This window comes from Mirounga angustirostris, unplaced genomic scaffold (genome assembly GCF_029215605.1).
Source record: "Mirounga angustirostris isolate CCGP_5_RB_7025 unplaced genomic scaffold, mMirAng1.0.hap1 SCAF_10, whole genome shotgun sequence".
Classification (NCBI taxonomy): domain Eukaryota; kingdom Metazoa; phylum Chordata; class Mammalia; order Carnivora; family Phocidae; genus Mirounga; species Mirounga angustirostris.
In genome coordinates, this window is record NW_026991718.1 from 43,114,608 (window position 1) to 43,142,540 (window position 27,933).

Here is a 27,933-nt window from a genome sequence, read left to right on the forward strand (position 1 = left end):
ACAGGATGATGAGAAACTAAATGAAAAAAAAAAGAAAACCCAATGGACTACACAATCTAACAAAAGCACAATGGACAGAAAAATTTATCCTCTTCATGGAAATTATTTGCTATTAGAAATAAAGGACTTTGAATACCTTCTCCCAACCAATATTTAGCACTGTGCCTTTTAAGTAGTTCCAACACCCTAGAAATGTTGTTCAATGAATCAGAAAATATCCTTATGTGAACAGGAAGTATATAACTCTTTGAAGCTCTGATTGCTGGTTTGTCATTAGAAATTAGGAACAATATACGGAAATGCTCATTTTTTTCTAGAATAGGATTGTCAAAATTTTATCAAATCTAGTACCAAACATAAAATCCAGTCTCAGTTTTTCTATGGAGTCTCTTAATTTCCTTTATTTTGAGTCATCTGAGGTAATGGAAAATTATGCAAAGTCAGTCATGAGATTCCCCAGATAATATTTAGTGTAAGATTTTAATATTCATCTTCTCTTATTTATTTATATATTTTTATATCAACTTATTCACATTTTAGCTTCTTCTTCTTCCAACTGCCTTCAGTCCAGGAATTCTTGAGGTATATCCAAGTAAGAACAAGGAAACAAAATCACAATGGATTTAGGTAACCAATTCAAAATAATGTATTTCTTGACTAAAGCTGACAAATCCAAGTGTACACAGGAAAACCAGAAAACATAAACTAAATTACAGATGCTGTTTCTAAATAAAGGTATTCTATCCAACACTGTGGCTTCCCATAATTATTTGGTTCAATTTAAGGGAACAGGTATTATCTGGATTTGTTCTCACATATCCAAAACTAGTTTAAAATGAGGAGACAGCTCCTAAGACACTACTATAAACATTAATTATTTAAAATATATTAATAAAGAAAGAACATCTTAGGATGAAATCAATTATAACAAACAGTATCTCAAAATTAGAATATGTCTCATGGGAAAATGTTATAAAACAAGTACTTCTTCAATAGGTTTGCCTGTGTTGCACAGATATCAAAAGCTATGCACAATTAGTGTCCCTTATCCAGGTACCTCCCATGTGTCTAATTTCCAAGTTTTCATGAAATATTACTCATCATTGGCTGCCAAATAATGGTCTGAATATTAATGAAATCTAAAACATTAATTTCTAATAGATTAAGGTATGAATTATTTGCCTTCTTTTTAATTCGAGGCTTTCAAAACTTGAATAGCTTCTAAAACCTAAAGGAATGAAAGTTCACTGACTGAAGGACAAGTAATGGCACTGACATTTCTGAGGCAGAGACATTCTTCATAAAGCCACTAGCCACTTCTACTTTAATGCGCAGTAATGAACGCCCTCAAACTAAAATAGAAATGTGTCCATTTACAAGCACAGGTGATGCAATCAAATCAATCCATTGAGTAGATCCAAGTTAGGTCAACCCACGTCTCCACTTAAGGTAAAAAGAGTTCTTTGCTTGGTTCATGTTCCAACTTTGCCACAAATGAGTCTTCTTACTTTAAAATGAGAGCATTAGAATATAAAGAATTTTTTCCATGCATAAAACAAATTGGATAACCAACTGGTTTAATTTCATCAGTGAAAAACTGATTTTTTTTAATGAATAGATTGAATTGATAAGTTTAGGGTCACCGTCACCGAGTAACCACAGAGCTACTTTTTATAACAGAGCAATATACCATCTTCCTTTGCACAAGACTATTTAAATTTAGGGAGACACCTGACAGGTGTGGTACACTACACTCAAAACTTCCTATGATGCCTGGCACTCAAGGAGATTTTCACTTTTCTTATAAAAATCCCCATCTCCAATTTCTTTCACATGTAACGCCTTGAGTTTGTTAAATGTCACTTTTATAACATTGGGAGAATGAATTTGCACTGAAAAATCACTTCAGGGTTATTTTTCCCTGAAGGTTTGCATAATTTTGGTTGTATAAAAATCAATGACCATGGGGCGCCTGGGTGGCTCAGTTGGTTAAGCGACTGCCTTCGGCTCAGGTCATGATCCTGGAGTCACAGGATTGAGTCCCGCATCGGGCTCCCTGCTCGGCAGGGAGTCTGCTTCTCCCTCTGACCCTCCCCCCTCTCATGTACTCGCTCTCTCTCATTCTCTCTCTCTCAAATAAATAAATAAAATCTTTTAAAAAAATCAATGACCATGTACACTGATATAAATGTAACTAAGGAAGACTTAATGCAGGAATCAGAACTTAAATGGTTATAGTTTTACTATCATAACAGATTGGGAGGGTTAGGCTTTTTGGAGAAAGATTGAATTATTCAGCAACCCATCTTACTAGTAAAGTATATGCAAAGAACTATGGCCATTCTGCCAATGATAAATACTTGTTTAATTTTCTTACTGCTACAGAGTATTTCCACCATCCTTCTATCCAGATTTATAATCTGAAGTTTGTTTTAGTCTTACTCTCTCTAGATCTGGACTCTCCTACTGTTTAGTTCAGGAAAAGTCTGTAAAACCCAAACACTTAACGGCCTCCCCTCTGAAAATCTGGAGAAAATTATTTGGAACTGCTGTTAATTTCCTGAATACATAGCCTTTTTTTTTTTTTTTCAAATGAAGCATAGAAATGCATCCCAGAGCCCAAACTGAAATAGCTAGCAATTTAGATTTGTTTCCATTACTACTACATTCCGATCAGTAGAGATAATCAAGAATCGACAATAGACAGAATATATAAAAAAAAAAAAGACTCCCCAAATAAGGGTACAAGTTGTACAAAAGAATAAGGCTATCAACTAAGTACAACACTTGTTTCAATGACTGCTTCAGCCCATTACAAAATACACTATTTTTTATAGACGAAATACAGAATTTTTCAAATAAAATGCAATTCTCATCTCAACAAATCACGTTTTTAAAATATGGAATACAAATGTATAAAAATATAATCTATAGTATATATTTTAAAATATATAATATATATAGCATTGTACAAATAATTCCCACGTTTTCTTTTCCCTAAACTGTCTTGGATCAGATATGTCACAGTTATCAACCACTAGTTCAGTTCCTGATTACTGTTTATTCAGGGAGTAAGGGAGTAAATATCAAATCATGTGTATTTGTTGCATATGTATGTTTGTGCATATGTATCTTTATACATACCATAGTCAGGTAGGACTGATTTGACCATTATCAGTTTCTAGTATTGTATGAATGGTTTTCATTTATTACCATGAATATTCATGTTGATTTTAATTGAGTCCAATTTTTTTTAATGATGTGAAACATAGGCAATAGAGACTATAACTGACCGCTTATTCTCCAATTTTCTCTTTACCAATTCAAATCCTACTAGTATCACAAATTATATTTGTTCACCTTGTCAAGCTTCTCTCCATAACCCAATTGAGAGGGATTCAAATTTGGAAAGGAGAGATTTAAATGGCAAAGAACAAAAGTGCACATTAGACCAGGTTACTCAATCCCTCAGGAATAGGGTAGGGCTCCATTCCATCAGGCTGAGGATGTAGGAAACTAACATTACTCGCCTCCGAACTCTGCTCCTATATTTTGTTAACTATGAGAAAAAGATATTTATATGCAATAAAATCTATTAAAATTTGTAGCATTTTCATGTGGAGTCAACTATTACTTACAATCTGTGTCCTTCCGTCTCTAACCTAAACACTGAATTCCTGTCCAATGTAGGGTTAACTGCTCTTGTGTTCTGGCTTCATTGTTTTAATGATGTATTTGAACTTCAAAAAAATTTAGGTGGAATTTTTCAGATTTATCAGAATGCTTGATGCTTAGCATTTTCCATTCTAAAATTCCACAGTAGCATTTCCAGTCTCCTTCAGAAAAATTCAAAAGTATAAATTTTAGGGTAGCTAATCAAAGGTTATGGAATGGTTTTTATTTCTCCAGATCCATATGTAAATCTTCATTTTAAAATTTAAAAGAATCCATTAAAACCTCTGAAACCTAATGAAAAAAATTAAAAACACAACAATCAAATATAGAGGTAATATCCACATCATAGCATTGGAACGAACTTGTATTCAAAATATGTTTACATACTTGAAAAAAATTGGCTCAACTTTTCTGCCATGGTGAATATAATGTTGTCGTGTTTAGTGGATATTACCTGCACTAAAATAATTTACAATATGCTATGGTTAAGTTTCTCTTTCCTTTATTTTCTTCCTTCTTTCATGACTCTTCCCTCCTACTCTCCCTCCTTCCCTTTCTTTTTTCTTTTCTTCTTTGAACATTTCTTTTTCCAAAAAGCATGTCAACTGACTTAAGAGATTAAATAAACAAACACTAAGCAAATAAAGCCAGTTTATAAATGAATGTATGTTTAATATTCTGGACTTTGGTTTCCTCTACTTTCTCGTTAGCATTTCTAGCACTGTTAGTTTTAGTTTTTGTTTTTTAATTTTCTCTTCCCCATTGACCCCTTTAGCAACCATACAAATGGCTTAAGCTGACTTGGCTCACAAATACATCTTCTACTTTGAGATTTAGTAAGAACAGTACTTTTTTGGCTGGTGAGAAAGACGTAAGCCAATAACTTTAAAAACAGATATTTAGCCGGAAAATTAATGGTGCTTCTTAGACAGCAGTTGTGTGAATGAGCACATGTAGGCATATATCCGGGATTGAATTATTTCTCTAGCTTGCCATCATGATTCAAGAGCTTTTGTACCCATTGTCCCTCTGCCCATGACCTATTAAGTTTCCTGCCACAACCACTCAAGCCAAACTCAGATACAACAGAAGCCTTCCCAGTTTGTACACACAGAATCACATAAAACATACACTTGCTGACATGGTACATAACTGTGCACATGTGCATTTTGTTCATCATGCTAGCACAAGGCTCTAAAAATATGGTTCTCAGCACTGAAATTCAAGTGATTTTTCTTGGCAAAATGGGAATAACCTACCCAAATCACTTATTGTAGGGGAAATTTTGACTACTAACACGTATACCTTCTTGGGGGCTTTCATATATTTCAGAGAAGCATCAACCTTGAACCCCATGTACATAAACACATAAGGAAAAAGGAAGGAAGATTCAAACGTTTCTCTTTTTTTGATTGCATGTTATAGTGTTTTTCCTTAAAAATGTAGCAACTTTGTCATGCCAGACAATAAAATAAATGGGGCCCAAAGCATGGGCACATTTTCTTGGCAAAATCATTGAAAAGTCTGTGTGTATGGGGTCTTACATTCTTGACTCTTTCAGGACTTTGAAGGCAGTCATTTGTGGTTATTTTGCAAAATAAACATTGATTTTTTTTTTCTTCATTGGCCATCAGTGAAGGAGGATGAAGAATAAGATGGAGGCAGAAGTGGCAAAGACAGCAGACTACAGATGCAGGTATGGCACCAAATAGCAACCAAGCTTTGAAAAAATGAGGAGGCCAAGAGCAGGTCCATAACTGAGCAATATATAGCAAACCTTTATGATGCATTTGACACAGAATTATTATAAAGTCATATAACATTCCACTGAAAGAAGCCTTCTCCCATGCAAGGATTTTTGAACTTTGCCAGTAAGACTCAAAGAAGGAAACAGGCTTCTTGATGGTGTTCTCAATCTTAAACACCTCTACAAATGCCAACAGTGCAAGTTATAAAAGCCAGTGATGGTTTGGACTACATCTAAATGAGGAAAAGACAATGGAAATGAGGCTCTGGAAGCAGTGATGAACAATGGGTATTGAGAGGATAATGGAGAGCAACTCTGCCAGTCAAATACCTAGATGAGGTTGTGGAGTCTGAGATCCACAAAGATGCTTTGCGCATCCATGTAAATAATAAGATTTGGAAAGTGACAAATGAAAGCACACAAGGCAAGCTAAACAAAAAGCACTCAGTTCCACAGGTGCTATATACAGATGGACATGAAAGCCGAATGGTATGGGAGACTATACCATCGAGTCTGAAGATAAGAAAGGAAGCAAGGGATATGCAATGTTTTGATCACTTCTTGGCAGAGAGAATCTTGGTAATTACCAACTCGGCAGAAAGGACACATTGCAAGACAGATTGCTCTTGGTTGTTGAAGAATGTTGAAGCAGGATCATTTTGGAAATGCAAAGAGGTGACTATGCTTTGGGAAGAGGCATAAAATAGCCAATTTATTGGACTCTAGGTGAGACTGCATGGAACAGGCTTTCCAGATGGCATCTCCATGCAAGCCAGATCAGCTCTTTTCCCAGCTGTTTTCTGCAAGCCAAACAATATAGAACCTGAAACCTTTGGGTTCAAGAATGATTTTTCCACATATTTTTATTAAATGGTCAAACTGCTGAATTTCTGAAAATGTCTCAGTAAAGAATTGAGCTTCATGACCAGTCTGATTCTCATAAGGCATTCACCATGTTGATCATGTTATGTTCCTGGTAATGCCACACTTAAAATGGCAGCATTGTGGTTGACTGGGAAAAGAACTAAAGGTGGCAGAGCCACACTTTGGAATTCGCAAATAGTTTACAATAGATGGCACCTCATGTTCAAAGAAAGGGACTGAGGGAGGAGAAGCCAAGGTGAAGAACCTCAACACATACATTTGGAAATCTTGCCAAGAAATCATAATGCTTCTATTAATCGAACTTATTTCTTTACATTTGATGAAAGTGGACCAGATACTAAGGGAAATACTGGAGTGATTAAGCAAAGAATACATAATTGTTAGTGTTTGACAACTATGTTAGTTTTGGCAACAGCACATCAACCTGTATTAAATTTGAATATTTTCTGGCTTTCAAGGGTTACTGATAACCTAGTATGCATTGGAACCTGATGAATGAATTCCTATTGTTTTCATCATCTCTAACATGTGAACACAATCCACACATAGAGAGGCTGGCTCCTGAACAGAGACTGAAAATTACTAGGACTAACAAAGGGAAGTAGACTCACAATGAGTAAATGTATAAAAGCTCCAAATAATTATAATAGTCACAGCTTGGCAATGAGTTTCCAGACTATGAAATTAGTTTTCTTGTGAAGAATGGAGATTTTACAAGGCTAGTATAAACACAGGGTAATTGGAAAATCAAATTGCTCTCTGTGAGTTATTGTAAGGTCTGGAATAATGGTGATAACATTTATTTAAAAAAAAAAAACAAACAAACTCCCTATGAATCACTGTAGTTTGGTGTTTTTAGCAGTACTGTTGCCAAGAATGCTTGCCTTGGAAGTACAACAGTGGGAACCTTAATTGTGAAGCCCAAGTCCCGGCTTACCCCTGACACAATGAGCTCTCCTCCCAGATTCTGTACTTCTGCCTTCACCTTGCTGCAGATATTAAGCTGATGGCAATACAAGGCAATTCGTTGAAGGTAGGCTAATAAATCCTGCTTACATGCTGAATCAGGACACTATAAAACATTAAAAAAAGTGATCTCAATTAGTAAGTACTCTTCAGTTTCTAATACTTACTTTATAAGAGCTATAAGAAGAAAAGGTTTTAGTGTCATATACCTTAATTACATCCATTTAACTTCACTTTACAGCACATTTTAGGAAGGCCACAGCCAGTAGTTTAGGATGGTCAGCTCTACTTTGATACAATTCTATAAAAAGAATATTGAAGATCTTCCAGAAAGTTTTATTGGAACTTCTGTACACATTTATGAGTAATTTTACTAGTTGCCTTCTGAACTGTTAAGAAAACTAAATATTCTCCAGGTTTTTTCCTAGTGGCCCATCCAACATTCACCCTGTGTAGTTATTTTAATATGGGCAACAAAAGCAACAGAAGCTAGAAGGAAATCACTCTGGGTAGCAATCTCTGGGACACAGCATAGGATAGAATTTCAATTCAGTTAGTTGGGGCAGAAATCACTTGTTTCCTTTGGCTTTCTCAGAAAAGTATCATTCACTAAAGGAAGCCTATTACACTTTTTGGATTTTTATATTCATCAAAATTTTAACATTATAAACTTTCTTTAAATAAGAGACTCTGAGAAGGATCATGACCACTGTTAGAGCAATAGATTTAAGTAGAATGAGTGTGAAGCCAATTGAAACAAACTCCTAAGAGTAAAAACAGAACTCTTCAAAGGTTGTTCCAGAGTCAACTAGGACCAGGATTTTGAATTCTCTTCGTTACTTAGTGGGTAGATGTCCATCAGATACAACTGAACTTAGCTGAACACTTCCACAGACATTTACATGACTCCCTAAAGCATTTCTGAGGCTTCAATACCAATGGCTATTCAGTCATTGAAATATATTTCTATTGCTATCCGGAGTTCATTTCAAGATTCTGCAGGCTATCCCATAGTTCTGGCTCAATTTGGCACTTGTAAAGGACATACACTCACCAGATCCTTGATGAAACACTGTAAGAAATAAGTACCTAGACCCAAAACTGAAGTAACTTATTTAGAATAAGAGAATGAAAAAAAAAAAAAAAACTCCAGCTAGGTTTTCTTCAAGCTGAAGAAAGGCAAAGAAAGAAAGAGAAAGAAAGAAAGAAAGAAAGAAAGAAAGAAAGAAAGAAAGAAAGAAAGAAAGAAAGAAAGAAAGAAAAGGAAAGAAAGAAAAGAAAGAAAAAAAGAAAGGGAAAGGAAGAGAGGGAAGGAGAGAGAAGGGGAGGGACAGAGAGAGGGAGGAAGGGAGGGAGAGAGAAAAGGAAAGGAAAGGAAGGAAGAGAAAGAAGGAAGGAAGGAAGGAAGGAAGGAAGGAAGGAAGGAAGGAAGGAAGGAAGGAAAGAAAGAAAGAAAGAAAGAAAGAAAGAAAGAAAGAAAGAAAGAAAGAAAGAAAGAAAGAAAGAAAAGAAAGAAAGAAAGAAAGAGAGAGAGAAAGAGAAATAAAAAGAAAGAAAGAAAGAAAGAAAGAAAGAAAGAAAGAAAAAGAAAAAAAGAGAAAGAAAGAAAGAAGAAAGAAAGAAGAAAAGAAAAGAAAGGCAGGCAGTTTTTCATTAATAATGTGAAGCCAGCAGTTGTGACATAACCATTTCTTTAATAAATGACATAGGGGTCTCTTTTATATATAACACCATTATGGTACTTTTTTCACTAACTGCATTTATCAAGAAAGAATTCCACAGAGACTGTTTTTAGCTTTCTACAAGTACTTAATACTGTAATATTTATCCTACTCCAGAGACCCATATACTGAAAGGAATTAACTTTAAAATGATATCTCCCTAGAGGGCTGACAAGGCTTTTGATACAAATACCTTGCAGCAAATTAAACTGGAAATTCTATCTCAATGGAACAGTAATTAAAAATGCAACAGTCCGTAAAAAGTTTATATTGCTTGTGTATCTCAAATCTTCATAAAAATATTTTCAGGCAAAATAAAGGCAACAAATACACTCCTTGCTATTGCTCATTCTATTCTATTATTTAAAACACACATAAAAGCATGACGGACCAAGAAAAATAACTCTTGTATCATAGAAATAGGTGCAGATTTTGAGAAAGAAGCATCCTATTCAGACAAAACATTAGCAAAAATTGCAAGTTGTTTCACAGCTGATGACAGAATGCCACAAAGAGAGGGTTATATTTAACCCTCATCTGTTTATTTTAAAAGTCATCATAGAATAGCATTTAAATACTCTGTCATTTAATTTCCAAATACATCTAGAATCCTGGGATTTGTTTGTGTGCACGTGTGGTATGCTTTCCAGATAGCAAAACTGTTTTTGGCTAGGATTCAACTTGCATAATGGTTGGAAATAAGGGTCTAAAAATGCAAAGGCAAAAACAAAAATCACAATAAAAAATATTGAACTCAAGGAGCCTAAACATACTAAGAAACAGTTTCAGTGACTAAGATTCAGAGTTTAATGGAAAAAACATCCAAATTCCATCCACTTTCCCTTCTGGGAAGAAGTTCTTCCTCAGAAAACTCTTTTCAGGACCACCACCAATCTCTTCTCACTCTTCTCATCGCAAGTGCCCTCAACATTTGCAAGGAAAAAAATGTGGTATTTTTTCCTGGCTGGTGTATTTTTGTTTGTTTGCAGACACCCATGCATATTTCCAAGTATATTCACTGTCTCCATGAACTTTCTGGGATACATATGGAACTCTGTATAAAGCAGTTCAATATGCTGCAAACTGCAGGAAGCCTGGCAGTTGATAGTGCCCTGAAATTAGCAACTCAGTAATGGTTTGGTCTTCAACCCACATAAATTTTAGGGGATAGTCAAATGATGGTAATATTTAATGAATAATCTTTACTATTAAGTGTTTCTCAAAAATTTTAAAGCAAGCAAAATACATTCCCTTGGATTAGCCATCATATATGTAAAAAAAATTAAAATGAGACAACCTGTTGGCTTATTTTAAATGTAGACTTAATAGTTTAATCATGTGTTTTTCTTTTCAGTGTTTAGAAGATGAGTGAATTTGGTATTGACCCGAAGAACTTTAGAATCTGGGAGGTTGAAGACAGCAAGTATTTTTTTTTTATTCTTATGTTAATCCCCATACATTACATCATTAGTTTTAGATGAAGTGTTCCATGATTCATTGTTTGTGCATAACACCCAGTGCTCCATGCAGAATGTGCCCTCCTCAATACCCACCACCAGGCTAACCCATCCTCCCACCCCCTCCCCTCTAGAACCCTCAGTTTGTTTTTTAGAGTCCATCGTCTCTCATGGTTCGTCTACCCCTCCGATTTCCCCCACTTCATTCTTCCCCTCCCACTACCTTCTTCTTTTTTTTTTTTCTTAACATATATTGCATTATTTGTTTCAGAGGTACATATCTGAGATTCAACAGTCTTGCACAATTCACAGCGCTTACCAGAGCACATACCCTCCCCAGTGTCTATCACCCAGTCACCCCATCCCTCTCACCCCACCCCCCACTCCAGCAACCCTCAGTTTGTTTCCTACAATTAAGAATTCCTCATATCAGTGAGATCATATGATACATGTCTTTCTCTGTTTGACTTATTTCGCTCAACATAATACCCTCCAGTTCCATCCACGTTGCAAATGGCAAGATCTCATTCCTTTTGATGGCTGCATAATATTCCATTGTATATATATATATATACCACATCTTCTTTATCCATTCATCTGTCGATGGACATCTTGGCTCTTTCCACAGTTTGGCTATTGTGGACATTGCTGCTATAAACAGCGGGGTGCACGTACCCCTTCAGATCCCTACTTTTGTATCTTTGGGGTAAATACCCAGTAGTGCAATTGCTGGATCATACGGTAGCTCTATTTTCAACTTTTTGAGGAACCTCCATACAGCTTTCCAGAGTGGCTGCACCAGCTTGAATTCCCACCAACACTGTAGGAGGGTTCCCCTTTCTCCGCATCCCCGCCAACATCTGTCGTTTCCTGACTTGTTAATTTTAGCCATTCTGACTGGTGTGAGGTGGTATCTCATTGAGGTTTTGATTTGGATTTCCCTGATGCCAAGCGATATTGAGCACTTTTTCATGCGTCTTTGGCCATTTGGATGTCTTCTTTGGAAAAAGAAGACAGCAAGTATTTATGGCAACAGCCAAATATTAAGGAATGAAGGAAGAAAATGATGAGAAGCAACTCAAAAATCATAGGAGATTAGGGCCATCTATGGAGAAGGAATAATCCTATGCCTCTTAGTGTCTCCAGAGAGCATCACTGCATTGCAGTCTAGTAAGCAAATTCATGCTCATAATAAGAATAAGAATTAGTTACCTGTAAAAGTCTACTGCCTAAAGTACTCTTATAAGGAATGGGACATTATTGCAATGAGACATATTTAGAACAGGATTTTAGAGTTCCAGTTTAAGCCACATAACATGAAAAGTGTGGAGATTATCTCAAATATTCAAGGTGAGATTGAGAACTACTGTAACGTGTATCCGATTTCAGTCTGAAAAGATACTCTGTGAATTTCATTTATTTGTGATACCTTCAAATCCGGATGAAAATGAGATCTGGAGGTTCTTGATTATGTGTGGATTCATCCCATTTATGCTAGTGCATTAATTATTATGAATTATAAAGAGCATCAATACAGTAAGATCAATATGAAATAACAAAAGTTAAAGTTCTTCTTTCTCTTCCTCCCTATGTAGTGTACTTGACTTGCTGAATGAGGGCAGCCAGCATAATCCAAGCTTTGGGAGTTATGTCTCTTAAGTAGCAGGTACTCTACTTTCTCAAGAAGTTTTGGTCATGGGCTTTAATGAATCCCTCCTGAACTGACCCTACCTTTGCCATCAGCTCAGTCTCTGCAGAGTTAGAGTCCTGTTTGTAAAATGTTAGTGATTACAATTCATCCTTCAGAAGCATTTAATAGGGTACATAAAATCCATTGCAGAACCCAAGCGCTAATTAATGATACCACGCAGCATGTGCTTGCTCTTCCCTCTAACATTACCTGATCAGCCACAGCGCGAGCTAATTTGTCCATTCGAGAACCTGCTTCAGCGATTTTCTTGGCAGCATTAATAACATCAGATGTATTTTTCAATGGGCCTTTGCCTCTGAAACAACATATATAACATAATTAGAAATTCACTTTTGAGAAGAAATAAACAAACCTACCATATTGTTTGTCCAGGACTTTGCTTTTATATTTGATTTTATTCTGGCCACATTAGAGGAATTTTGAACATTTTCTGGATTCACTTCATTTTCCATGTTAATAGTGCACTTTACTTCCATTCACTTTTAAGGAATATTTTTCCCTATTTTGATGTGCATGCTCATATTTTATTCTTTACATTAATTTCTTTATTTTTAAACAGCGGTTCATTAAAAAAAGATGATCACTACAAGGGCAATAGGAATTTAATATTTAAATACTTACGTGTGCCTGTGCTATTTATATACACTACCTCATTTGTGTTTATTACAACCTTAGCAAGTAAGCATCATTATTCCCAGTTTTGAGGAGAGAAAAACGAACTAAAATTTATTAACTCATCTAATTTTTATAAAGGTCATAGTGTAAATTCTACATTTAAATCAGAGTCTAACCAAAATAAATGCACATGCATTGTCTTTCATACCATGGCCAGCACTATGTTGTATTAATTATATTTTTAAGTCTTCTTTGACACTTTGAAAGCAATGGTCTCTTGTATATAACTGGGAACTATTCGGCCAGAATTTCAGAAATCTTTTGAGCTCTCACTCTCATTGGCTTGTATATGTTTCTGGTACTGATTTATGAAGGAACACACGAAACATTGTGTGACAGCAGTTATCTTTATGCTTCCAAACCATTGTCCCATATTTTCATGTAAGGTTTTCAATTTGGTGGACTGTTTAATATTACATGTATTTTAAATATTTATTATAAAAGAAAAGGAAACTATGCTGCATCATAAATCCTTAAAATGTAGTATGTAACTTTACTTTCTCTTTTCTTGAGAGGTAAATAAAACAATAAATTTATTCTTTTTTTAAGCATTATTACATATTCTGCTCTCCGTATGTGCATCTAAAAATCAATGCATTTTTTAAGGCTACAAAATTACATTCCTATAGTTAGAGATGTGGTGAGATGTGGAGAAAAACTACTCAGAAGCGATTTATTTAGAACATGCAGAGATCTATAAAGTGGGCAATGACTGCCATTGTTATATAATAACATTTTATAAAATGGGAGACTTCAAATGGCTTCAGAAAATAAATGTAAATGAAGGGCATTTTGTTCAGTTTTCCTCCCAATTTCCCTTCTGGCATTTTTTACATTCATAGCAAAAACAAAAATATATTGTGTTCATGTCAATGCTTAAATACACACACACACACACACACTGGTAAATTCAAAACTTAAAAGATATTTCATTTTGCTGTGGTAACATCAATTCTTCCACAAAGGACATTGATTTTTTTTTAAATTACTACTTAGATTTTTAAATATGACAGGGATTTTACATGCAAATATTATGTGATATGGATAAGATTCTGGGACAATCTGGCTCCCATTTTCTAAAATTTTTTTTGCTATCTCTAAATAAATTTTTCCTTGTTTTTGCTTTATATTTCTTAGGAAGGTTTAGATGCAGAATCTGTCAATGTTTAATACTGTTGTCATTATTACACATTTTTCTGTAACTTCCAGGCCTTAGAATCTCTCTTTTTTACAATTTTACTCTGACATAATATTTGTTACTTTTTGCCTCATCTTAATCCATTCACAAATAGGTGGACGCTGCCTACTTTTTTTATTACTGACAATCGTGTGTGTTTATTTAAGAATTTCAAAGGATTTGGGAAAACGATTCCTCATCAACTTTATATAACTTTCAATAGCTGATTGATTATTACAAAATATGCTAAGTTAGTAAGGAACACCTATAGAGTGATTTGGCTAAGGCGCAGACTCCCATCTTGCAGCCAAAGAATGATTAGAACAGTTTTTGTGATTACACAGGAGACTACAGTACTTAGACAAACTAGTATATTGTTATTTAAGAAGTTTGAGACTAGAGTTCACTTTGTAGACTCAGTTCAAATTCCTGAAGTGGCAAGCTGGTGATAGGAATGTATTTCATTAAATGAAACAGCAAAATAGAAGTTCTGAGATCATCAAATATTTCCTTATTTTCTAGTTGAGGAAACTGAAGGAGGAAGGCTAACTGACATGCCCAAGATGATACTGGCAGATAGACTGATACAGAAAAAGAGAATTACATTTGGGACCTCTGTGTCCTGAATCACAATTTAGTACTCTTTACTCTTTTTACTATATATGTTTCATTCTTATAAGAATGCTAAAGTAGTGATCTCAGAGGAAAACAAATGGCCTTCATTACAAACATGAATGTACCAGAAATAATGGAAACAATAATGATCTGACTCAGGGAATTTAGAAAGAAGTAGGAAAAAATTAACAAAATTATGAGAACAGATTAATGATTTAGAGAATAATGAAACACTGGAAATAAATCTAGAATAGGCTCAAAAAAATAAAGAAAGAAAGAAGACAAAACTGATGTAAAGAAATATACCTAGATTACTATCAAGAAAAAATAGGAGAAAACAAATATTTAGAAGTAAAAAAAAGGTAACACTGAAATAACCTTAGAAAACAGAAAATTAAAAGTATCATAAAACTACTTTTAATACATATAAATAAATTTGAGAACCTCAAGGACTTAGCTTTCTAGGAAAATATAATTTACCAGTGCTGACCAGAAGGGAGATTTTGAAAAATCTATAGAGTCTGATTTCCATGGAAGAAATAAAACTGTTAAAGAGAAAGCTAGTCCAAATAATCAGTAAATCCAGGTGGTGTCTCAGAGGAACTCACTAAACCTTTAAAAAGAAGATAATCTCAATGTTATTTAAACTCTTCCAGAATACAGGAAGCCTTCAAAAACAATTTAATTAAGTAATATAATAATATTGATGTTGTGAGAAGCAACTAATACAAACTATTTGAGGATTATTATTTAGGTAATAAAACTTTTTTTAAAAAAGGAAGAAAAAGAAGAAAAAGCAAAGAAGTTAGGAAGTGGCAGTTGAGTGCTAGAGTAGATTTGCACATTCTCATAAGAGCTGCTGTTAAATTTTAAAGAATTTGGTGAGTCAGTTGACTTGCTGGTTGCTTGAAATTTGACATGATAAGAGTACTTACTCCATGGAAATCAGCAAATGCTGCATAAGTAAGGGTTACTCCCCACTCCACCCCCCACCACAAAATCAGCACACCACTGCCAAAACTTAAGGTAGTAGTTACAACCAGTGGAGAGCAAGGGTACTGTGATCTGTGAGAGGTATATGGGGGCATCTGGAGCTGGGTGATGGTTATACAGGTTACTTTTACAATGATGTTCAAGTTGTACATTCATATTTCATGAACTATTCTGTACATATTTGTCAATTTAAATAATATTTACTTGCTTATATTTCTGTCATGCTTATATTTCTGATGGATATGAAAAAATTTAATTTCCATTACCTTAATGACAGAGAAGGCTGGGTCTGTTTTTATCATTTATTGATCATTTTTATCTCTGAGTTGTTAATATAAGCTTTTGCATATTTTCCTAATGCTTGCTTGTTTTTACCTAAATTGGTATCTAAGCTCTTTAGGTATTTTGGTTTCTAATCTTTTGTTATTTATTCATGCTTCAAATTACTTCTAGTCTTAGCCTGTATATTTACTTTCATTACAGTTTTTTAATATAAATTCTAATTTTACTGGACCAAATGTATAAATCATTTCTACTAGAGTTTGTGCTTTTCCTCTGGTCTTTAAGAAGTTCTTCCTTGGGGCACCTGGGTGGCTCAGTTGGTTAAGCCACTGCCTTCAGCTCAGGTCATGATCCTGGAGTCCCGGGATCGAGTCCCGCATCTGGCTCCCTGCTCGGCGGGGAGTCTGCTTCTCCCTCTGACCCTCCTCCCTTTCATGCTCTCTGTCTCTCATTGTCTCTCTCGCAAATAAATAAATAAAATCTTAAAAAAAAAAGTTCTTCCTTGCTGTAGGTGTTAACACTATGGTAGTAATCATTTTGCAATATATATGTGTATCAAATCAATACACCGGACACCTTAAACTTACACAACGATGTATGTCAATTATATCTCAATGAAGTTGGAAAATAAAAGCTCATCCTTACCCCAAGATCATAAATATAGTCTCCCATTTTATTCTAAAATTTTAAAGTTTCCTTTTCATATTTAGATATTGAATCCACATGCAGTTTCTTTTTTGTGTATAAGATAAGATAGAAATCACAATCCTACTTTAGTTTTTCATACCAGTAGCCAAATGTCCCTCGATCATTGACTGAAAAGTAAATTTTTTCCTCTATAGTCTTTGTTATGATTAAATTATGTACTTTTTTATTTTTAAATTCTACATGAGTAAATGTATTACTTTAAAATGTAAATATAAACCCACACATATATGGTCAGCTCACTTACGAAAAAGCAGCCAGTACTATCCAATGGGGAACAGTCTCTTCAATAAATGGTGTTGGAAAAACTGGATAGCCACAAAAGAATAAAACTGGACCATTATCTTACACTGTACATAAAAATAAACTCAAAATGGATCAAAGACTTGAACATAAGACATAAAACCATAAAAACCCTGAAAGAAAACATGGCAATAAGCAACTTGACCCTGGTCTTGAAGATTTTTTGGATTTGACACCAAAAGCAAAATAAACAAGTGGGATGATCTCAAACTAAAAAGCTTCTGTACAATAAAGGAAACCATCAACAAAATGAAAAGGCAACCTACCAAATGGGAGAAAATATTTGCAAATCATATATCTGATAGAGTTATATCCAAAATACATAAAGAACTCAAACTCAGTAGCAATAAAGGCAAATAATCCAATTTAAAAATGAGCGAGACACCTGAATAGACATTTTTCCAGAGAAGATATACACATAGCCAACAGAAACCTAAAAAAGGTGCTCAACATCACTAATCACCAGGGAAATGCAAATCAAAACCACAATGAGAGATCAGCTTTCACCTGTTAGAACTGCTATTATCAAAAAGAAAAGAAATAAGTGTTGGTGAGGAGGTGAAGAAAAGGGAACTCTCATGCACTACTGGTGGGAATGTAAATTGGTAAGCCATTATGGAAAACAGTATGAAGGCTCCTTGAAAAATTAAAAATACAACTATCACATGGTCCAGCAATACTACTAATGGGTATTTACCCAAAGAAAATGAAAACACCAATGATTGCATGCTTATTTACAATAGCCAAGATATGAAAATCTAAATATCTTAAATGGAATAAATGATAAAGTGATAGATATATACATACACATATGTATATATATGTTATATGTACATATGTTGACTTCAGGGTCTCTCTTTTAAAGATACTAGTTATTACCCCACTGTGTGTGTATACATATACAGATTTCATTCCTTTGGGATAGAATTTGACTCATCCCGAAAGAATGAAATCTTGTCATTTGTGAAAACATGGATGGACCTTGAGGGTATTATGCTAAGTGAAATAAGTCAGACAGAGAAAGAAATATACCATATGAGCTCACTTATATGAGTAATCTAAAACAAAACAAAACAAAACCCAAACAAACAAACAAAACCAATGAACCAACCATACAGAAATACTCAAATTCATGGATACAGAGAACAAATTAGTGGTTACCAGAGGCCCAGGGTGGAGGGGATGGTGGAGGGTAAGAGGAGGGCAGGTAGTGAAATGGGATAAGGAAATTAAAAAGTACAAACCCCCAGCTGTAAAATTATGTTGTCAGGATATAATAATAATAACAATAATAATATAATAATAAATTGTATATGTGAAAGTTACTAAGAGAGTAGATCTTAAAAGTTTTCATCAAAGAAAAAAATTCTTACTTTACTTTCAAAAAAAAATTTGAAAGTTACTAAGAGAGTAGATCTTAAAAGTTTTCATCAAAGAAAATTTGTAACTATGTATGGTGATGGATGTTAACTAGACTTACTGTGATAATTTCACAATATATATGAATATCAAATTTAAAAATGTAAATATAAAAACAGAAAGCATTATAATTACCCAGATAATAGCACAAGAAAAACTATCAACTACTAAATGGACTAGTCTAGATATTCATAAGTACTTTTAGGTACTAAAGTGAAGTTAAAGCTATGTTCATCCTCATTGCTTCTTGAAAATGAATTAAGAAAATTCTTTGAAACATCTGGAAAACCCTATCTAGTATAGGATTCTGAACATCAGGCAAGTTTCAAAAAGTTTCAAAGCACAGATTTCTTTGAATATAGAATCAGTGACATGACCCACTTTCCCACATCATAAACAGAAGAGAAAGGAGATAGAAAAGATAGTTGTGTCTCTTGGGGGAGTGGGGGAATCAAAGTTACTAGCTTCTTTATGTTGTGCCAGGTTGTGTGGCTGCTCTTACTGGAAGTTGGGTGGTAACTGTGGGGTAACAACCAGTATCTTTAAAAGAAGAGACCCTGAATTCAACATATGTACAAGGGTAGCATTTTCTTTTAATGTTATCATTGCATAGGTCAGGAGTGAATTATGAAACTCCTTCAGACGTCAGAGTATCTATCTATAGCAGTGCTGTCCAAGAGAATTTTTGTAATAATGGACATGTTCTATAATTCTACACTGTCCAATATAGCAGCCCCTAGACACATGTGACTATAAAACACTTAAATGTGGCTAGTATGACTGAGGAACTGAGTTTAATTTGACTTAATTATTTCTTCTATTTTTAACTTTGCATTTTGAAGTTCCCAGGAACTTACAAGGATATATATGAGGATGTCCTATGCACCCTTGATCCAGCCTCCCCCAATGTTAACATCTGGCATAACTACAGTACAATAAAAGTGGGAAACTGATAATAAGATTTACAGAGATTATTCACATTTCAGCAGTTACACATGCAGTTGTGCGTATATGTGTGTAAGTTACAGGCCATTTTATCACATGTGTAACTTCATGTAACTATTACCACAATTGAGGTACAGAAATGTACTATCAACACAAGGTTCTCTTATACTAACTCTGTATCACCTGCCCCCCTTCCCTAATGGTAATCGCCCATAGTTGACCCATAGAGGATAATCAATAATTTGTTCTCCATCTCTTTATTTTTATTTCAAGAATATTATCTTAATGGAATCATATAATAGTCATCATCTGAGGTAGGTATTTTTCACTCTGTGTAAGGTCCATGAAGTTCATCTAGTTGCTGCATATGTGTATTGCTAAGTAGTTTTCTATGGAATGAATGCACCAGAGTTTATTTGACCATCATTCAAATGAAAGACATGTGGGTAGTTTTCAGTTTTAGGCTATTAAAAATATATCTGGTATAAATATTTGTGTATAGGTTTTTGGATAAATATAAATGTTCATACTTCAGGATAAATAACCAAGAACAAAATTACTGGGTCCTATGATTAATCCATTTTTAGTTTTAAAATTAACTGTCATATTATTTTTCAATTTTATCTGATCTTAAATAAAATTTAAAAACCTAGAGCTGACATCCTTCACTCAATGGTGAAGGAATGAAAGCTTTTATTCTGAAAGCAGAAACAAAGGTGCCCCTTTTGCCACTTCTAGTCAACAAAATACTAGAAGTCCTAGCCAGAGCAATTAAGCAAGAAAAAGAAATAAAAGTCATCCAGACTGGAAAGGAAGAAGTAAAGTTATCTTTGTTCATAGACACATGATCTTTTATGTAGGCAACCCAAAATACTCTAAAACAAACAAACTGGAATAAATGAATTCAGCAAAACTGTGGAATATAAAACCAACATACAAAAATCTATGAGGCAACATACAAAAATCTATCAGCATTACCCTGATACCAAAACCAGATAAAGACTCCACTAAAAAAGAGAACTACAGAACAATATCCCTGAAAACGTGGATGCAAGAATTCCAAGTAAAATATTAGCAACCTGAATTCAACAATACATTAAAAAAATAATTTACCACAATCAAGTGGGATTTATTCCTGGGTTGCAAAGGGTGGTTCAATATTCACAAAAAAAATCAATGTAATACACCACATTAATAAAATAAAGGATAAGAACTATATGATCATTTCAATAGAAGCAGAAAAGGCATCTGACAAAGGACAACATCCACTCATGATAAAAACCCTCAAAAAAGTAGATTTAGAGGGAACATACCTCAACATAATAAAGGCTCTATGTGGGACGCCTGGGTGGCTCAGTTGGTTAAGCGACTGCCTTCGGCTCAGGTCATGATCCTGGAGTCCTGGGATCGAGTCCTGCATTGGGCTCCCTGCTGAGCAGGGAGTCTGCTTCTCCCTCTGACCCTCCCCTCTCTCATGTGCATGCTCTCTCTCACTCATTCTCTCTCTCTCAAATAAATAAAACCTTAAAAAAAACTGGCTTTAAAATAATAATAATAATAATAAAGGCTCTATGTGAAAAACCCACAGCTAATATCATCCTCAATGGGGAAAAACTGAGACCTTTTTCTCTACAGTCAGGAATAAGACAGGGATGTCCACTCTCACCACTGTTATTTAACATAGTCTGGAAGTCCTAGCCACAGCAATGAGACAACAAAAAGAAATAAATGGTATTCAAAACAGCAAGGAAGAAGTAAAACTTTCACTATTTGCAGATGACATGCAGTTGTGTGTATATGTGTGTAAGTTACAGGCCATTTTATCACATGTGTAACTTCATGTAACTATATAGAAAATCCAAGAGACTCCACCAAAAAACTGCTGGAACTGATAAGCAAATTCAGTAAAGTCACAGGATACAATATCAACATATAGAAATCTGTTGCATTTCTATACACCAATGATGCAGCAGCAGAAAGGAAAATTAAAGAATCAGTCCCATTTATAACTGCACCAAAAATAATAAGATACATAGGAATAAACCTAACCAAAGAGGTGAAGGACCTATACTCTGAAAACTATAAAACACTGATGAAAGAAATTGGAGATGACATAGAGAAATGGAAAGACATTCCATGCTCATCGATTGGAAGAACAAATATTGTTAAAATGTCTACCCTACCCAAAGCAATCTACACATTTAATGTAATCCCTATCAAAATACCAATAGCATTTTTCACAGAGCTAGAACCAACAAGCCTAAAATTTGTATGGAATCACAAAAGATATGGAATAGCCAAAGCATCCTTGAGAAAGAAAAGCAAAGCTGGAGGCATCACAATTCTGGACTTCAAGTTATATTACAAAGCTGTAGTAATCAAAACAGTATGGTACTGGCACAAAAATAGACCCACAAATCAATAGAACAGAACAGAAAACCCAGAAATGAACCCACAACTGTATGGTCAAGGAATCTTCAACAAAGCAGGAAAGAATAGCCAATGGGAAAAAGTCTTTTCAACAAATGGTGTTGGGGAAACTGGACAGGAACACGCAAAAGAATGAAACCGGACCACTTTCTTACTCCATACACAGAAATAAATTCAAAATGGATCAAAGACCTAAATGTGAGACCTTAAAACATAAAAATCCTAGAGGAGTGGGGCGCCTGGGTGGCTCAGTTGGTTAAGTGTCTGCCTTTGGTTCAGGTCATGATCTCAGGGTCCTAGGATGGAGCCCTGCATCAGGCTCCCTGCTCAGTGGGGTGTCTGCTTCTCCCTCTGCCTCTTCCCCCACTCTTTCCTCTCTCTCTCCCCCTCCCTCCCTCTAATAAATAAGTAAAACCATAAAAAAAAAAAAAAACTCCTAGAGGAGAACACAGGAAGTACCCTCTTTGATATCAGCCATAGCAATTTCTTGCTAGATATGTCTCCTGAGGCAAGGAAAACAAAAGCAAAAATAAACTGTTGGGACTTGATCAAAATAAAAAGCTTCTGCTCAGTGAAGGAAACAATCAACAAAACTAAACAGCAACCTATGGAATGGGAGGATATATCTGCAAATGACATATCTGATAAGGGGTGAGTATCCAAAATATATAAAGAACTTAGAAAACTCGACACCCAAAAAACAATCCATTTAAAAACTGGGCAGAACGCATGAATAGACATTTTTCCAAAGAAGGCATACAGATGGCCAACAGGCACATGAAAAATGCTCAACATCACTGATCATCAGGGAAATGCAAATCAAAACTACAATGAAATAGCACCTCACACCTGTCAGAATGACTAAGTTAAAAAACACAAGAATCAGGTGTCGGTGAGGATGCAGAGAAAGGGGAACCCTCTTGCACTGTCAATGGGAATGCAAACTGGTGCAGCCACTATGGAAAACAGTTTGGAGTGTCCTCAAAAAATTAAAAGTAGAACTACTCTATGATTCAGCGATTGCACTACTAGGTATTTACCCAAAGAATTAAAAAATACTATCAAAGGGATAATATATCCCAATATCTATAACAACATTATCTACAAAAGCCAGATTATGGAAACAGCCCAAGTGTCCATCAACTGATGCAAGGATAAAGAAGATGTGGTACACACACACACACACACACACACAGGAATATTATTCAGCCATAAAAAAGAATGAAATCTTGCCATTTTTAATGACATGGATGGAGCTAGAGAGTATTATGCTAAGCAAAATAAGTCAGTGACAGAAATATAAGTACCATATGATTTCACTCATATGTGGAATTTAAGAAACAAATAAACAAATGGGGGGAAAAGAGAGAGAGGGAGACTAACCATGAAACAGACTATTAACTATAAAGAACAAACTGATGGTTATCAGAGGGAGGTCAGGTGAGGGAATAGATAAAATTGGTGATGGGGATTAAGGAGTGAACTTGCTGTGATGAGTACCAGGTATTGTATGGAAGTGTTGAATCACTATGTTGTACACCTGTAACTAATATTACATTGTGTATTAACTAAGTGGAATTTAAATAAAAACTTTAAAAAAATAACATAAAAAATAAAATAAAAAATGGGCAAAGGATCTAAATAAAAATCTTTCCAAAGGAGACATACAGATGGTCAACAGACACATGAAAAGATACTCAACATCATTCATCATCAAGGAAATGCAAATCAAAACCACAATGAGATATCAGCTTGCGCCTGTCAGAATGACCAAAATCAAAAAGAAATAACAAGTATTGGCAAGAATGTGGGGGGAAAAAGGAACCCTAATCACTGTTGTTCGGAATGCAAACTGGTACAGTTACTGTGGAAAAGAATATGGAGGTTCCTCAAAAATAATAAATAAATAAATAAATAAATAAATAACCAAAAATACATATGATCCACTAATTCCAGTACTGGGTATTTACCCAAAGACAATGAAAACACTAATTGGAAAAGTACATCTACCCATATGTTTATTGCAGCATTATTTATAATAGCTGAGATACAGAAGCAATGTAACTGTTTATCAATAGATGAATGAAGACGTGGTGTATACGTGCACACACAATGGAATACTATTCACCCATAAAAAATGAGATCTTGACATTGGTGGCAACACAGATGGACTTAGAGGGTATTATGCTAAGTGAAGTCAGAGAGAGAAATATAAATACCATATGATTTCACTTATCTGTGTAATCTAACAAAGAAACAAAACAAGCAAGCTGTCTGATACTGGGATGTCTTGGCAGGGTTGGGGTGGGGGGTGACATAAGTGAAGGGGATTAAGGGTTGCAAACTTCCAGTTAAGTCAAGGGGATGTAATATTCAGCATAGGGAACATAGTCAATAATATTGCAATTACTTTGTATAGTGACAAGTAGTAACTACACTTAACATGGTAAGCATTTTGTAACATATATAGTTGTCAAATCACTATGTTGTACACATGAAAGTAATGTTATTACATGTCAACTATAATTAAAAAATTAAAAAATAAACTTTTTTTTCAAAAAAGTGTAATACTGGCATAAAGACAGACACATAGACCAACAGAACAGAATAGAGAGCCGAGAAGTAAGCCCTCATGCATCTGGCAAAATGATTTTTCAACAGGGTTGTCACAAGACCATTTAACAGGAAAAGGACAGTGTTGTCAACAAGTAGTGTTTAGAAAACTTGATATCCATATGCAAAAAAAAAAAATGATGTGGGACCCTTATCTTATACCATATATAAAAATTAACTCAAAATTGATTAAGACCTTAACATAAGAGCTAAACTATAAAAGTATTACAAGAAAACAAAGAAACTTCCTGACATTGGATTTGGCAATGATTTCTTATATATGATACCAAGAACACAGGTAACAAAAGAAAAACTGATAAATTTGACTGTACCAAAATTTTAAAAACTTTTGTGCATAAAAGGACACAACAGAGTAAAAAGGAAACCCACAGAATCAGGGAAAAGATTTACAAATTACATATCTAACAAGGAGTTAATATCTGTAATATATAAAAAAAATCTTACAACTCAACACTAAAAATAAATGAACCTGATTTAAAAAGGAGCAAAGGCCCTGAGTATACATTCCTGTAAAAAAATATACAATGACTAATCAATACATGAAAAGATGTTCAATATCACTAATTATTAGGGAATGCAAATCAAAACCAGTGAGATGCCATCTCACACTCATTAAGAGGGCTATTATAAAAACAAACAAAGACAGAAAATAAGTGTTGGCAAGAACGCAGAGAAATTAGAACCTTTGTGCACTGTTGATGGGAATGTAAATGGTGCAGTGATTCCTCAAAAAATTAAAATTAAGTATCATATTATCCAGCAATTCTACTCCATAGTATATACTCCAAAGAACTAAAAGCAGGGTCTCAAGAAGACATCTGTACACCAAAGTTTATAGCATTATTCACAATAGCCAAAAGTTGGAATCGATCCAAGTTTCCAACATGGATGAATGGATAAACAAAATATGATATATACATACAATATGATATTTAGTCTTAAAAAGGAATGAAAGTCTGACATAAGCTACAGCATGGACAAACCCTGAGAACATTATGCCAAGTGAAATAAGCCAGTCACAAAAAGACAAATGCACGATGTTTCCACTTATCTGAGATACTTAGAGTAGTCAAATTCATACAGACAGGAGAATGGTGGTTGCCAGAGGTAGAGGAGAGAGAGGAATGAGGAGTTAGTGTTCAATGGTACAGTTTCTGTTGGGGAAAATGAAAAATTTCTTGAGATTGATGATGGTGATGGTTACACAATATAAATGTATTTAACGCCACAGATCTGTACACTTAAAATGGTCAAAATGGTTTTATTATATTTTTATGCAATAAAAAATAAATAGCCATGTGGCTACTGTATTTGACAGCACAGGTCTAAATGAACCACAGCCATCTGAATAATGCAAAGTGGGACAGAAACCACAAACAAATGGCCAACAGAAAAAAAATATTTATCAGGCCTGGAAAAGAGAAGATAATGTTTGAGTCTTCTATCAGTGAAAGGAAATGGTGACAAAGGAACTGGCCCCATTAACTGTATAGCTTTTAGTCTCAAAATGATGGCTTACACTTTTCATGTTTCCCTACCTTAAACCAGATTCACTATTTTAGGCATGTTAAAAGGTGCTTTGAGGAATCTTTTGATCTTAAAGACAGAAACCATAATATTGTTCCACCTGGAACATGTTTTTAGGTTTTTGGGTTTTTTTTCGAAAGAACATCAAGTCATAGAATTGGCTCTACTATAAAGGCTCACATAACCTCTTCCTCTTCTCTTTTGGTAATAGGTCATTCTTATATAAGGCTCAATATTTGGAAGCTTTCCCAGGAAGTAATCACTCATAAAAAGAAAGTCATGGAAACTATTACTATATCATTGCTATCTACATTTACCAATGAATTCACATTTATTTCATGGAAAGGTAATAAGTATTAATGGGATGAATCAATGTGTGAGTACATTCTGAATTAATGTACTCAGTACCCAGAATTCTGAAATTCTGAGTTATTCCAAATTAAAAGGTTTATTTGTTATACCTCTAACTTGTCAATATACTGTGACTCTCCAATAACGATATAAAGTATATAGGAATGTATCTGCAAATGTACTGAATTATAGAAGCTTCTTTTTAGAAACAGAGTTCCATAAAACATGCTTGGAAAATACCACTTTCACCAATGAGTTGATGCAGTATGATGTATGAAAACAATATAGTAGAAAAGTTGAATGAATATGGGGAATAATGATGAGTCAATGGGACTGCAAGACCATGACTTCAACTATTAAAGGAAGTCACATTTACATTATGGCCTTGAAGTAAAAATACGTACAAAGATGAGAAATAAGTCTAAGGGTCAATAAAGGCAGGGCTTGAGTTTCAGTCCAAGATCACATTGAGGAAAAACCCTGAACTCACCTCCTTCATGGAGATACCAAATCTATCCCTATTTATAGAGCAGTTCCTCCTAAAGATGAACTGAGGTCTGAGTGAACAGATTCTGCACACTAAAGGATCAAGAGCCCACAGAGAGATCAGCAAGAGAGACAGAGACCCAGTAACAAAGATAACCCCTACCCCAACACTGGGAACTACAGTGGGTAGAAATAGCACTGAGGGACTATGAACAGATTTATCTGCCCTAGGGCACCAAGAAAAAAGCCATGGTTTCAAAGAGCAACTAGCATATAACAGAACCCTGCCAAATGGTGGGGGAGCTGCTGAAACTCTCTTCAGGTTGGACGCACTGACAAACACCATGGTTTATGTCCCCCCTCCACCTTAATAACAGATACAGAGCAGGGTCTAGGCACCATTGCTCGCCTGCCACTTCAGGGATCCCTGAGTCCCCTGGACTACACAAGCCTGGGATGATCTGGGGCATAGTAAAAAAAACCAAAACTATAGTTTAAAAGAACAACTAGAATATAAAAGATTCAGCCCTAGAACTCTGCCAAATGGTGGAGGAGCTGCTGAGATTTTCTGGCTCAGATGGCCTAGTGAGTGCCATGGTTTACCTTTCCCTTCCACTTTCATAGCACGGATGAGAGCAGCGTCTGGGTGCTCTGGCTAGCTTATCACCTCAGAGAACTTTGGGCCCTTAGCTCACACTAGTCTAAGGTGTCTCACCAAGGTGGCCCTAGTGTGGTGCATACTAAGACACCCTTGGTAAGTGTGCACTATTCACCAAAGTGACAGAGGTGCAAAGTACCCTGGAACACTCCAGGCTTGCACTACTTCACCTCCAGATGACTTGCCAGGACACCCCAGACACAGAACACTCTGGGACCTCACATCTCAAGGCCACTTCAGCTCCAGCTACCCCACCAGGGAACCACCCTACAAAGATCATTCTGGGAACCCCCGGTCCATGCACACCCTATAAGGGCACCCCCTGCACTAAGCACCCTGAGACACCTCAGCTGCATCCACTTTAGTTTCAGTTGTCTTACTTGTATGCCCTCTACACAGATAGCCCCAGGACCTTCCAGGTTCCACCCACTTCAGCTTCAGCTCTTCTGCCAGTATGCCCTCTGTGTAGAGAGTCCTAGGGCCACCAAGCCCACACCTACATCAACTCTGGCCATTAAACTAGGGCAGCCCCAACATGGAGTTCCCCAAGACCCTCATCTCTCACTAGCCA

General features: G+C 35.3%; 1 protein-coding gene across 6 annotated transcripts in view; it reads right to left on the reverse strand.

Moving 5' to 3' along the window:
* The window catches only part of CTNNA2 (catenin alpha 2), a 969,847-nt gene that overhangs the window by 33,579 nt on the left and 908,335 nt on the right, over positions 1–27,933 (reverse strand). For 5 of the 6 annotated variants that reach the window (XM_064573571.1, XM_064573570.1, XM_064573569.1 and 2 more), the window contains 2 exons: positions 12,352–12,457; positions 7,245–7,379 (listed from right to left, as the gene is read on the reverse strand). In XM_064573571.1, coding sequence (XP_064429641.1) covers positions 7,245–7,379; positions 12,352–12,457 — 241 coding nt within the window. The remainder of the gene's footprint in view (positions 1–7,244; positions 7,380–12,351; positions 12,458–27,933) is intronic. The other variant, XM_064573572.1, reaches the window with a different exon arrangement.